This window comes from Rana temporaria, chromosome 8 (genome assembly GCF_905171775.1).
Source record: "Rana temporaria chromosome 8, aRanTem1.1, whole genome shotgun sequence".
NCBI lineage: Eukaryota > Metazoa > Chordata > Amphibia > Anura > Ranidae > Rana > Rana temporaria.
The window spans coordinates 163,322,023-163,337,028 of NC_053496.1; the positions used below are offsets into that span (position 1 = coordinate 163,322,023).

A 15,006-nucleotide genomic window follows, 5' to 3' on the forward strand; every position below is an offset into this window, starting at 1 on the left:
ACCACTCTGTGCCCTCTCCTCACACCATTCTGTGCCCCCTCTTCCTTTCTCTGGACTCTCCTCACACTCTCCACTCTGTGGGCTCTCCTCGAACCATTCTGTGCCCCCTCTTCAACTCTCTGGACTCTCCTCACACCCTCCACTCTCTGGACTCTCCTCACACCATTCTGTGCCCTCTCCTTCACTCTGGGCTCTCCTCACACCACTCTGTGCCCTCTCCTCACACCATTCTGTGCCCTCTCCTCACACCACTCTGTGCCCTCTCCTCCACTCTCCTCACACCATTCTGTTCCCTCTCCTCACACCATTCTGTGCCCTCTCCTCCACCCTCTGGACTCTCCTCACATCATTCTGTGCCCTCTCCTCACACCACTCTGTGCCCTCTCTTCCACTCTCTGAGCTCTCCTCACATCATTCTGTGCCCTCTCCTCACACCACTCTGTGCCCTCTCTTCCACTCTCTGGGCTCTCCTCACACCATTCTGTGCCCTCTCCTTCACTCTGGTCTCTCCTCGCACCACTCTGTGCCCTCTCCTCACACCATTCTGTGCCCTCTCCTCACACCATTCTGTGCCCCCTCCTCACACCATTCTGTGCCCCCTCTTCCTTTCTCTGAACTCTCCTCACACTCTCCACTCTGTGGGCTCTCCTCGAACCATTCTGTGCCCCCTCTTCCACTCTCTGGACTCTCCTCACACCACTCTGTGCCCTCTCCTCCACTCTCTGGACTCTCCTCACACCATTCTGTGCCCCCTCTTCCACTCTCTGGACTCTCCTCACACCACTCTGTGCCCTCTCCTCACACCATTCTGTGCCCTCTCCTCACACCATTCTGTGCCCCCTCTTCCTTTCTCTGAACTCTCCTCACACTCTCCACTCTGTGGGCTCTCCTCGAACCATTCTGTGCCCCCTCTTCCACTCTCTGGACTCTCCTCACACCACTCTGTGCCCTCTCCTCACACCATTCTGTGCCCTCTCCTCACACCACTCTGTGCCCTCTCCTCCACTCTCCTCACACCATTCTGTTCCCTCTCCTCACACCATTCTGTGCCCTCTCCTCCACCCTCTGGACTCTCCTCACATCATTCTGTGCCCTCTCCTCACACCACTCTGTGCCCTCTCCTCCACTCTCTGGACTCTCCTCACACCATTCTGTGCCCCCTCTTCCACTCTCTGGACTCTCCTCACACCATTCTGTGCCCTCTCCTTCACTCTGGTCTCTCCTCGCACCACTCTGTGCCCTCTCCTCGCACCACTCTGTGCCCTCTCCTCACACCATTCTGTTCCCTCTCCTCACACTATTCTGTTCCCTCTCCTCACTCCCTCCACCCTCTGGACTCTCCTCACACCCTCCACTCCCTGGGCTCTCCTTACATCATTCTGTACCCTCTCCTCCACTCTCTGGACTCTCCTCACACCACTCTGTACCCTCTCCTCCACTCTGTGCCCTCTTCTCACACCACTCTGTGCCCTCTCCTCCACTCTCTGGACTCTCCTCACACCACTCTGTGCCCTCTTCTCCACTCTCTGGACTCTCCTCACACCACTCTGTGCCCTCTCCTCCACTCTCTGGACTCTCCTCACACCATTCTGTGCCCTCTCCTCCACCCTCTGTGCTCTCCTCACACCCTCCACCCTGAGCCGAAAAGAGATTCGGCTCTAGACTACAAGTCCCAGGATGCAGCAGGGCCGCCATTTCCGTCCGGCGACGTCACACAGCAGGCATTGTGACGTCGGGAGGACTAGACGTTCTACGGGCATCCCGAGCTTCATGTGAGTAATGTGCATCTCCCGCGGGAAGATGGTGGGGGAGCACCTAGCTCTGGGACGAGGGAATAGGAGGCGCTGGGGTGTTGTGCGCCCGGAATATAGCTCCCCGGGTGACATTGTGCGGTGCGTGGAGGTTGCCTTTGCATATTGGTTCCTCCTGGTGTTGTTCCACCCTTAATAAGGTTCCTACATGGCGGCTGCTGGTAGTTGAGGGTGGAGAATATCGTTTCTTAGCTGCTCCTCCAGATAGTGGGGCAACGTTTATTAAGTTCCCCTAGAACATCCCCCCCCCCCCCCCCGGACTGCAGTGTGTGTTTGTTAACCCCTCCACCACCACCATAGAGTGAGGGGGTGTGCGGAGAAATGGGTCCCCCACACACACTGGCTCTGCATTTATTGGTTCCTCCTGGCACTGATTTGCCCAATAATCCCCTCATTAGGGGAGGGGGGGAGGATACCCTTAACCCCTTCATAACCAAGGTCATAACAAACTGAAACGTGCAACTGTGACCCATGTTGTTGGCATAACTGTCCATATCGTATCTAGACGTGCACAACCCCAAATTAACTTCGGGTCATTCGTTACGTTCACTAACAGGCAAATTTGGAAGGAAATTCCAATACCTATAATTTAATAGTCGATTATAGTTTTCTTTAACCAATACGGCACTGCGTCACTTTAACTGGCAATTACGCGGTCGTGCGTCACTGTACCCGAAAAAAAATTACGTCCTTTTTTTCTCACAAATAGAGCTTTCTTTTGGTGGCATTTGATCACCTCTGTGTTTTTTATTTTTTGCTGTATAAGCAAAAAAAGAGCGACAATTCTTTACTTTTTGCTATGAAACATAGCCAATAAAAATAAATGTAAAAAAACTAATTGTCATGATCGTATCTTCGGATCATTCGTATCTTCGGATCATTCGTAACTTTGGATCATTCGTAACTTCAAATCTTTCTGTATATCGGATTATTCGTTACGTTCACTAAGTGCCGGTTCACACTACAGCGATTTGGGATCCGACTTGCGTCGCCCGACATGAGAAGTTCAATTGAAGTGAATGAGAGCCGTCTTGACACCCTCCGGTGTCACATTTGGCACCTTTCAGGGGGGGAGGGGGGTGCAGATGCTTCCGGGAACAACTCGTGCGGCAGACACGCCCCTACCCACACCCCCCGCTGTCTCCTGGGAAATACACTGTTCCCAGGAGAGAGTGGGGACCAGTGACGGAGCGGCACGCTACTCGCGCATACGCAGTAGGGAACCAGGCAGTGAAGCCGCATAGCTTCATTTCCCGATTCCCTAACCGAGGATGGCAGCGGGTGCAGCCGAGGGATGAGCGATTGCTCGTCCTCAGCTGAAGACATCGCGTTCGCGCTGGGCAGGTAAGTGTCCATTTTTTAAAAGTCAGCAGCTGCAGTATTTGTAGCTGCTGGCTTTTAAAAAAAAAAAAAAATTTGGCGGAACCTCCGCTTTAACCACTTAAGACCCGGACCAAAATGCAGCTAAAGGACCCGGCCAGGTTTTGCGATTCGGCACTGCGTCGCTTTAACAGACAATTGCGCGGTCGTGCGACGTGGCTCCCAAACAAAATTGGCGTCCTTTTTTTCCCATAAATAGAGATTTCTTTTGGTGGTATTTGATCACCTCTGCGGTTTTTATTTTTTGCGCTATAAACAAAAATAGAGCGACAATTTTGTAAAAAAATTCAATATTTTTTTCTTTTTGCTATAATAAATATCCCCCAAAAATATATATATATAAAAAAAAAAATGTTCCTCAGTTTAGGCCGATACGTATTCTTCTACATATTTTTGGTAAAAAAAATCGCAATAAGCGTTTATCGGTTGGTTTGCGCAAAATATATAGCGTTTACAAAATAGGGGATAGTTTTATTGCATTTTTATAAAAAAAAAGTTTTTTATTACTAATGGCGGCGATCAGCGATTTTTTTCGTGACTGCGACATTATGGCGGACACTTCGGACAATTTTGACACATTTTTGGGACCATTGTCATTTTCACAGCAAAAAATGCATTTAAAATGCATTCTTTATTGTGAAAATGACAGTTGCAGTTTGGGAGTTAACCACAGGGGGCGCTGATGGGGTTATGTGTGACCTCATGTGTGTTTACAACTGTAGGGGGGTGTGGCTGTAGGTGTGACGTCATCGATTATGTATCCCTATAAAAGGGATCACACGATCGATGACGCCGCCACAGTGAAGAACGGGGAAGCCGTGTTTACACGCGGCTCTCCCATTTCTTCAGCTCCGGGGACCGATCGCGGGACTCCAGCGGCGATCGGGTCCGCGGGTCCCGGAGCTTCGGAACCGGGTCGCGAGCGCGCGCCCGCGACCCACGGCTGGATAATAGCACAGCACGTACCTGTACATGCATGTGCCCAGCCGTGCCATTCTGCCGACGTAAATGTGCAGGAGGCGGTCCTTAAGTGGTTAAGTGGTCGCTCCGACTTCAGAAAAGGTTCCTGTACTACTATTCTGCCATCTGACACCGACATTGGAGCACCATTTCTCCCACTGACACCACTAATGGGGCACTATTCCCCCCTATGATACCAATGGGGCACTATTTCTCCCCCTAATTTTTAGCGATTTTTAGCGGGACTGCAACATTGCAGTGGACAGATCGGACACTTTTTTTGGGACCAGTGACTTTATTACAGCGATCAGAGCCAAAAATAGCCAATGATTACTGTTTTAATGGCACTGGCAGGGAAGGGGGCGATCAAGGGATTAAGTGTTCCCTGCGAGGGGGGACTGACTGGGAGTGGAGAGAGATCGCTGTTCCTGATCACTAGGAACAGACGATCACACTGTACTCCCCTGACAGAACAGGGATCTGCTTTGTTTCTGCCTCTCTGAGGAGCGATCGCGGGTGGGCGCTGGACCCACGCATCGCCCCCCGCACGCCCGCCGCACGCCCGCAGTGTCTTGTGCACGAAACGATGTACGTGTCATATATGAGGTCAAACCTTGAGGCCGCGTACACACGGTCGGACAAAACCGATGAGAATGGACTGAGGTTCAGTTTCATCGGTCCAAACCGACCGTGTGTATGGGGCTTTAGTGTACCCAGGTGGGCTATACCTCCTTTTCAGGATGGATTGGGCTTTCGTTTAGTAAAAAAAGTTAATAGATAACTGGCCTCGTGTATAGTAAAAAAATTATAAAAAATAAAATAAAAAAATTATAATTTGTATGCCATTACTTCGCCACACTATCAAAGAAACCTGTAAAATAAATTCTAGTCCTGACAATCACAGCGATACTATATATGTGTGAGTTGTTTGCACTTTAGAAAGGCTAAGAAACAATAGTGCGCCATTTTTTTCCCGCTTTTCCTACCTAAACACACTGGCCCAGATTCTCGTAGATGGGCGTAAAACTGCGGCGGCGTAACGTATGTCATTTACGTTACACCGCCGCAAGTTTTACAGGCAAGTGCTCTATTCACAAAGCACTTGCCTGTAAAGTTGCGGCGGCGTAGCGTAAATCACCCGGCGTAAGCCCGCCTAATTCAAATTAGGCGGGTAGGGGGGCGTATAGCATTTAAATTAAGCGCGTTCCCGCGCCTAACGTAATGCGCATGCGCCGTCCCTAAAATTTCCCGACGTGCATTGCGCTAAATGACGTCGCAAGGACGTCATTGGTTTCGACGTGAACATAAATGGCGTCCAGTCCCATTCACGGACGACTTACGCAAACGACGTAAATTTTACAATTTCGACGCGGGAACGACGGCCATACTTAACATTGGTTGCCCCTCATATAGCAGGGGCAACTTTACGCGATGCAAATCTAACGTAAACGTCGTAACTTCACTGCGTCGACCGCGCCTACGTTCGGAAATTGGCGTATTTTGCTAATTTGCATACTCGACGGGGAAAACGACGGAGGCGACACCTAGCGGCAAAAAAAAAATTGCATTTAAGATCCGACAGCGTAAGAGCCTTACGCCTGTCAGATCTAATGGATATCTATGCGTAACTGATTCTAAGAATCAGTCGCATAGATACGACGGCCCAGATTAGGACTTACGAGGGCGTACATTGCGTTGCGCCGTCGTAAGCCCTTTGAGAATCTGGGCTAGATTCAGATAGGTTAGCGGATCTAAAGATCCGCGTAACCTATCTGATTTACTTTACGCCGCCGCAATTTTTTGAGGCAAGTGCTTTATTCAGAAAGCACTTGCCTCTAAAGTTGCGGCGGCGTATCGTAAATCCCCCGGCGGAATTCAAATTCTGCGGCTAGGGGGCGTGTACAATTTAAATCAGGCGCGTCCCCGCGCCGATCGAATATCGCATGCGCCGTCCGCAAATTTTCCCCGCGTGCATTGCTCCAAATGACGTCGCAAGGACGTCATTGGTTTCGACGATAACGTAAATTACGTCCGGCAGTATTCGCGAACGACTTACGCAAACGACGTAAAAAATTCAAAGCTTAGCGCGGGAACGACGGCCATACTTAACATAGGATACGCCGCACTTACCCCTCCTATAGCAGGGGTAACTTTCCGCCGGAAAAAGCCGGACGCAAACGACATAAAAAAAAAGTTGTTCGTTTCTGAATCGGTGTAAATGCTCATTAGCATATTCAACGCGTAAAAGATATGGAAGCGCCACCTAGCGGCCGGCCTGGAATTGCAGCCTAAGATCCGACGGTGTAAGTCACTTACACCTGTCGGATCTTAGGCATATCTATGCGTAACCTGATTCTATGAATCAGGCGCATAGATACGACGGCGTATCTTCTTTCTGAATCCGGACCACTGTCAGTTTACAGCATGACTGACTGGTGAGGAATGTGAAGTGGGAGGAACTGGAGGAGACCCTATCTCCTGATTTCAGCATAGGGGTCACTGCTACGAGACACCACAATGTCAGACACACAGTGAGTAACACTACCTGTGATTAGAGTTGCCATTAAAGGTCCCCACTACAGTTCTCAGATCAGCAGATGGCCTTGATTAAGAGCACCCAAGTTGACTGATCAGAACCCCCCCCCAGCATTGCCACTTATGCCAACTCCCCGCCAGCGCTGCCACTCATTCCATTCCCCCCTCATCCCCTCACCAAGGAGTAAGAGAAGGAATAAAAATAGAGACCACATGGAAGAGAGAGGAGAAGAGGGAGAGGAACAAAGAGAAAGAATAAGAGAAAAAAGAAAGACCGTTACTGTAAGGTGGGGGCCATACACGGGTTGAATTTCGAAATAATTTCCTTTTGAAATTCAGAAAATGCGTGCGTTTTGTGATCCGATGGTGCCACCGTTGATTTCGAAATTCTACCAACCAAGCCTTCCATTTCACCTACAGAAAAGAATTTTCGTTGCTGGGAATTTTCTTTTCTTGCACATGTGCATTTCTTTATCAATTACATTTCTCGCACGATTCTCCCATCATTGGGGTAGATTCAGGTACCGCTGCGCACTTCTTACGGAGGCGCAGCGTACCGTTTTTAGCCTGCGCCTACGCAAATTATCTGCGCTACGCTTTATTCATGAAGCAGTAGCTACGTAATTTGCGCGGGTGATCCTTAAAACTGCCCGGTGTAAGGGTGCGTAATTTAAATGATCCCGCAGGGGGCGTGGATCATTTAAATTAGGCGCGTTCCCGCGCCGAACGTAGTGCGCATGCTCCGTCGGGAAACTTTCCCGACGTGCATTGCGGCAAATGACGTCGCAAGGACGTCATTTGCTTCAAAGTGAACGTAAATGGAGTCCAGCGCCATTCACGATTCACTTACGCAAACGACGTTAAATTTTTAATTCGCGACGCGGGAACGACGGGTATACGTAGCATTGGCTGCCCCTGCTGATAGCAGGGGCAGCCTTACGCAAAAACCGACGTACGCAAATGACGTAAACTGCGTACGCAGGGCTCGCGTAGGGTTGTGAATCGGCCTTGAAATTTGAAATTTGCATACTATACGCTGACCACTACGGGAACGCACCCTAGCGGCCTGCGTAAGAATGCAGCCTACGACATGACTGGCATAAGAGCCTTATGCTAGTCATATCTTAGGCTGCAGTCGGCATAACGAGGTTCCTGAATCAGGAGCATTCGAAACGCCGGCGCAAGTAAGCAATTGCGCTGCGTAACTATGGTTACGCAGACGCAATTGCTACCTGAATCTACCCCACTGATTAGAAAATATTTTTTTTCCCAAAAAACTTCCAACATGTCCAATTACTCAAATTTGATGGCAGCACGAAAATCGGCTGTTGCTGCCGCCCACTAATGGTGCGAAATACGAATGAAAATTCTTGGATAAGATTTTCGAAAAAGAAAATTCTTTCGAAATTGGACCCATCTATGGCCGGCCTTACACTGTAATTGGGGATGAATATATGACGCAACGATTTACTCTTTTAGAAAAGCAGCAATACTCCTGGCTACTATGAGATGCCAGTTTTGGGAAGTAGGTTTACAGTGACCATATATGACACTTTTTGTCCCCTGTAGCCTGGTGTAGTTTATCATATTTATATATGTTATCTTACAGGAGATCATGACTAACGGCTCAGCACTGAGGATGGACAAGGACCAGAGTCATGTGACTGAGAGGATATTGAAGCTCACCCTGGAGATCATCTACCTGCTGACCGGAGAGGTGAGGAGGATTCTGGGAGGTCACATGACATCACTTTTATCTCTATTAATAAGATACAGACCTGACCGGAGAGGTGAGGAGGATTCTGGGAGGTCACATGACATCACTCTTATCTCTATTAATACCCTGACCTGACCGGAGAGGTGAGGAGGATTCTAGGAGGTCATGTGACAACACTCCTATCTCTAATAATGGAACACAGACCTGACCAGAAAGGTGAGAAGGATTCTGGGAGGATTGCATGACATCACTCTTATGTTTAATAATAAAACACAGACCTTGCAGGAGATGTGAGACGATTCTAGGGGGCAGGTCATATGACATTGCTTTTATTTTTATTAAAACAGACCTGACAGAGAGGAGAGAAAGATTCTGGGAGGTCACGTGACATCACACTTATCTGTAATTATAAAACAGACTGACCAGAAAGGTGAGGAGGATTCTGGGAGGTCACGTGACATCACACTTATCTCTAATTATAAAACAGACTGACCAGAAAGGTGAGGAGGATTCTGGGAGGTCACGTGACATCACACTTATCTCTAATTATAAAACAGACTGACCAGAAAGGTGAGGAGGATTCTGGGAGGTCACGTGACATCACACTTATCTCTAATTATAATACAGACTGACCAGAGAGGTGAGGAGGATTCTGGGAGGTCACGTGACATCACACTTATCTCTAATTATAAAACAGACTGACCAAAGAGGTGAGGAGGATTCTGGAAGTTTCACAGGATATGAAAACACAGACCAGACCTGGCCAGGGAGGTGCGGACTATTCTGGGAGGTCACTTGACATCACACTTATCTCTAATTATAAAACAGACTGACCAGAAAGGTGAGGAGGATTCTGGGAGGTCACGTGACATCACACTTATCTCTAATTATAAAACAGACTGACCAGAGAGGTGAGGAGGATTCTGGGAGGTCACGTGACATCACACTTATCTCTAATTATAAAACAGACTGACCAGAGAGGTGAGGAGGATTCTGGGAGGTCACGTGACATCACACTTATCTGTAAATATAAAACAGACTGACCAGAGAGGTGAGGAGGATTCTGGGAGTTCACGTGACATCACACTTATCTGTAATTATAAAACAGACTGACCAGAGAGGTGAGGAGGATTCTGGGAGGTCACGTGACATCACTCTTATCTCTAATTATAAAACAGACTGACCAGAGAGGTGAGGAGGATTCTGGAAGTTTCACAGGATATCAAAACACAGACCAGACCTGGTCAGGGAGGTGCGGACTATTCTGGGAGGTCACATGACATCACTCATCTCTTTTAGGCCTCATGTACCCTTGCAAACAAGCCGCGCTTTTATCAGCCCCTATTTTCTCCCCCTTATGCTGCAAAGGCAGCAGAGGGGGGAAAACATATGCCGCGGTCACAGTGTGGCAAAAATGACCCCTGCTGTCACTTTGAGCAAGCAGTACCAAGGGCTGAACGCAACTTATTGAACGCCCTGCAACCACATGTGATGTGTGTTAGTGCAGGGTTCAAGGGGTTAAAGCAGGCAGTAAGTGGGCAACAATGCTTCCTCACCGCCTGTCAAATGCTCTTTCAAGAGCAGACTGAATAGGGATTGCCCTTCAAGCCCTGTACACACGGGTCAGACTCTCGTCAGGAAAACAGCATAGTTTTTCCTGGCAAGATTCTCTTGCCGGCCGAGTATACACACACACCGTTCAGAAGAACTGCCGTTCTTTTGAATGGCACGAACTCGGTGACGTCATCGAGTACGACGAGCATGCGCTTGTCACATTCAATGCCGTCGCCTCCATCTTGCTTCACTCAATCTATGCCTTAAAAGCTACCATGCATGCGTCAAAGTCATTTCGAGCATGCGCGGGTTTCCATGGAGAGGTAAGTATACAGACGCTCGGGTTTCCCAGCAGGAAAACACTGCCGAGAATCTCACAATGAGAAAATAGAGAGCAGGTTCTCTATTTTTCTTGTCGAGATTCTGGGCAGTTTTCTTGAGGAGAAACCTCAAAGCCTCGTACACACGTACAGTTTCTTGCCGAGAAAACCTTGCGTGTGTACGAGTCTTCAGACAGCAAAACTGGTGTAAAAAAAAAAAACACAGTCCTGACCAAAGAGGTGAGAAGGATTTTGAGTAGGGTTGTACCGATACTAGTATCGGTATCGGGACCGATTCCGAGTATTTGCGGGAGTACTCGTACTCCCGCAAATACCCCCGATACCGAAATAGAATACTCCCCCCCCCCCCCGACGCATCCCGCCGCTACGCCGCATCCCCGCTGCCGCCGCCACTTGGTTAATACGGGTGAGGAACATTACAGCATTCATTTGAATAGCTGTAAGGATTCGCGCTGCGCCGCGTATAGACACTCCCCCTTACTCGGGTGAACTGTCCAATCCCGAGCAAGGGGGAGTGTCTATACGCAGCGCGAATCATTACAGCTATTCAAATGAAAGCTGTGATGTTCCCCGCGCGTATTAACCAGTCGGCGGCAGCGGGGATGCGGCGGGATGCAGGTAAGGGGGACATGGCTGCATATGGGAGACATGGCTGGATATGGGGGGGGGGACATGGCTGGATATGGGGGGAGACATGGCTGCATATGGGGGGACATGGCTGCATGGGGGGGGCCATGGCTGGATATGGGGGGAGACATGGCTGCATATGGGGGACATGGCTGGATATGGGGGGGGACATGGCTGCAAATGGGGGACATGGCTGGATATGGGGGGAGACATGGCTGCATATGGGGGGACATGGCTGCATGGGGGGGGGGACATGGCTGGATATGGGGGGAGACACGGCTGGATATGGGGGTAAACATGGCTGCATATGGGGGACATGGCTGGATATGGGGGGGGGACATGGCTGGATATGGGGGGAGACATGGCTGCATATGGGGGACATGGCTGTATATGGGGGGGGACATGGCTGCATATGGGGGGACATGGCTGGATATGGGGGGGGACATGGCTGGATATGGGGGGGACATGGCTGGATATGGGGGGGACATGGCTGCATATATGGGGGGGGACATGGCTGCATTTGTGGGGGGACATGGCTGCATTTGTGGGGGGACATGGCTGCATTTGGGGACACATTTAAAAAAAAGTATCGGTATTCGGTATCGGCGAGTACTTGAAAAAAAGTATCGGTACTCGGTCCTAAAATAGTGGTATCGGGACAACCCTAATTTTGAGGATGACCGTATTATTGGCACTAAACTGAACAGATATGCTTTATGATGATTTATTTCCCCCCCCCCCCCCATTATATAGGACTATATGGTTGTCAAGAGATTTAGGGAAGAAGGCGCAGACAGCAAGAATCCCTCTGTGTCTGTAGGATTGAGTATCACAGAGTGTCCACCTCGATCCCTCATATCAAAGAGAAGCAATGGCAAGAAGATCCTGGAAGTTACCAACAAGATCATTGAGCTTCTCACAGAAGAGGTGAGTCCCCCTGGGAATTGTGGGATATTATCCAGCAGGTGATGTACCTGTGTCATTGTGTGTGTGTGTCAGCTTCCTGCAAGGCATCAATATATCATTGTCTTTTTTTACATTGAGCAGTGGGAGTATTTAGAAGAACACAAAGACCTCTACAGTGATGTCATAATGGATGAAGAGCAACCCTCCAAGGACCTAGAGGACCAAGAGTCTGAGGAATCCTCGGGTATGGGCTTAAGCACTGTGCGTGTTTCCTACAAGAATTATAATCAACTGCTAATGCAGCCTACAAAGTATTTCAGCTGTGCAAAAGTCTTCAGAAAAATGGCAAACGATCGCACACAGGACCCCCAACTCACTGCGACCAAAACAAAAACAGGTAGTGTAAGGCCCCGTACACACGACCGGATCTGTCCGCTGAAACTGGTCCGACGGACCAGTTTCAGCAGACATGTTTGGTCGTGTGTAGGCCCGACCGGATAATTGTCCGGCGGATCGGACAGTTTCCAGCGGACAAAAATTTTGTAGCATGCTAAGAAATCTGTCCGCTGGAAACCTGTCCGTCGGACGTTTTCGGTCGTCTGTACAGACTCACCGGACACGTCCGATCGGCCGCCATCCCTCGCATGCGTCGTACTGATTCGACGCATGCGTGGAAGCTTTGAACTTCCAGGGCCGCCCACGTCCCCGCGGATTGTTTACGCGCGGATTTCTGTCTGATGGTGTGTACAACCATCAGACAGAAATCTCCGGGCGGACATGTCCGCTGAAAACGGTCCGGCGGACCGTTTTCAACGGACTGTCTGTCCGTGTGTACGAGGCCTAAGATGGCTTCAGCTTTGCTCTCCACCCACTGGAGAGGTCCCTCAAATGCGCTTTGCCACATAGTGGGCATAAGCATTAAGGCCTTTAGTTTTAGTCATAGTAAATCGTCATCCTGTGTGCAATTGGTCGCCGATTTTCTGTAGCACATTGTAGCCTAACAAGCGTTTTATACAATTTGCACCAGTTCATTACATGTCATGTTGGCTGATATCAGTGATAGGAGTGTGCTAAAGTCTACTTGCATTTGTTTTCCAGTAACAGTGAAAAGCAGCCTAAAGCCCTGTACACACGATCGGTTTGTCCGATGAAAACAGACCGATGGACTGTTTTCATCGGACAAACCGATCGTGTGTGGGCCCCATGGGTTTGTTTTTTATCGGTGAAAAAAAATAGGACATGTTTTAAATTTTTCCTATGGATAAAAAACGATAAAAAAAAAAGGATCGTCTGTGTGGAAGTCGATCGGTCAAAAATCCCTGCATGCTCAGAATCAAGCCGACGCATGCTTGGAAGCATTGAACTTCATTTTTTTCAGCACGTCGTAGTGTTTTACGTCACCGCGTTTTGGCACGCTCAGATTTTTGACTGATGGTGTGCAGGCAAGACTGATGAAAGTCAGCTTCATTGGATATCTGACGAAAAAATCCACCGGACTAGATTCCATCATGTACAGGGCATAAAGTGGAGTTCCACCCATAAATATAACATTACATCAGTAGTTTTAAAAAAATGTCATTAGTCCTTTACGAAATTTTTTTTTTTTTTTAGATGCCTTCAAAGTGTTGTTGCTAGGCAGAATAGTTAATCTTCCCACTTCCTGCACCTAGGTGCTTAATGCTTCCTAACCTACACCGCACAGACTCCTGGGAATGTAGTGGGCGTAACTTTCCAGGAGTCTGTGCACTCCCCAGTCTCAAAGAATCATGTGACTTGGACAGCACAGGTGCTGAAACCTGATCTGACACTGCTTGTGCAGCACTGAGCATGTGCAAGGCTGAAATCCAGGAAGTCATACAGTCTGGCTTCATGATGCCCACACTTAAGATGGCCCCAGTCAATTTCTATTTTATAAAGTGTCTAAATGCTGTAACAACTTAACAAAACGGACCTTAGTTTACAGACTAACTTTACTAGAATACATTAAGCTTGTGTATTACAGGGGTATTTATATTTAAAAAGTGAAATTGTGGCCGGAACTCCGCTTTAAGTGTTCTGGTGTACGGTTAATATATGATGTTCACATATATACATATCTATATCTCACATTGGATCTCCAATGATTGATTCACACCTATGCAGTTTGCATATTGCAAGTGCATTTTGCGTTTTTCAATATGTTAAATGGACTGTAGTGTGTTTCTGCAAAACTAGATGTGTTTTAACTGCAGACTTTCAGCTTTAATTTGAGGGTATTTACACCCAAATCAGGTGAACGGTGTAGGAATTACAACAGTTTGTATATGTGCCTCCCACTTTTTAAAGGAGTTGTAAAGGAAAAAAATATTTTTGCTGAAATTACTGTTTACAGGGTATAGAGACATAATAGTTAACTGATTCCTTTAAAAATGATTAAAAATAGATAAAAATCAATCATATAATGTACCTGCAGTTTCTAGTTTCGTTTTTGCATGTTGTTTCCTGCTTCTGTGATGTACAGAGCCAAAGAGCCAATACAGGGCAGTGATGGTTTGGAAAACGAAACTGATTGGTGCTGTGGGGTTTTAGACACACAGTAATCACATCTCCTTGATTAGTGACCACAGAGAGAAAGCTCCCAGCACTGTGGTTTTAGGAAACAGACAATCAGGAAGTGTGGAGATCAGAGAAGAATTACAGCAACTTGAGAGCAACTTGAGAGCAAAAACGAACAATGAGGACATGAAAACAGCCCTGCATTAAGGTAAAGGAAGCTATTAAGATAAAAAAAAAAATCCTTTACAAACCCTTTAAGGGACCAAAAGTAATGGGACAATTGGCTGCTCAGATGTTCCATGGCCAGGTGTGTGTTATTCCCTCATTATCCCATTTACAAGGAGAAGATAAAAGGTCCAGAGTTCATTTCAAGTGTGCTATTTGCATTTGGAATCTGTTGCTGTCAACTCTCAATATGAAATCTGTCGCTATCAGTGAAGCAAGCCATCATTAGGCTGAAAAAACAAAACAAACCAATCAGAGAGATAGCAAAAACATTAGGTGTGGCCAAATCAACTGTTTGGAACATCCTTAAAAAGAAAGAACGCATCGGTGAGCTCAGCAACACCAAAAGAGCCAGAAGACCACGCAAAACAACTGTGGTGGATGACCGAAGAATTCTTTCCCTGGTGAAGAAAAC

At 48.0% G+C, this 15,006-nt stretch overlaps 1 protein-coding gene across 1 annotated transcript in view; it reads left to right on the top strand.

The window, feature by feature from the left end:
- Positions 1–1,617: 1,617 nt before the first annotated feature.
- LOC120909323 (oocyte zinc finger protein XlCOF7.1-like) overlaps positions 1,618–15,006 on the top strand; it is a 34,981-nt gene continuing 21,592 nt past the window's right edge. The window contains exons 1-4 of the mRNA XM_040321068.1: positions 1,618–1,772; positions 8,296–8,403; positions 11,679–11,852; positions 11,973–12,075. Coding sequence (XP_040177002.1) covers positions 8,302–8,403; positions 11,679–11,852; positions 11,973–12,075 — 379 coding nt within the window. The 5' untranslated portion in view covers positions 1,618–1,772; positions 8,296–8,301. The remainder of the gene's footprint in view (positions 1,773–8,295; positions 8,404–11,678; positions 11,853–11,972; positions 12,076–15,006) is intronic.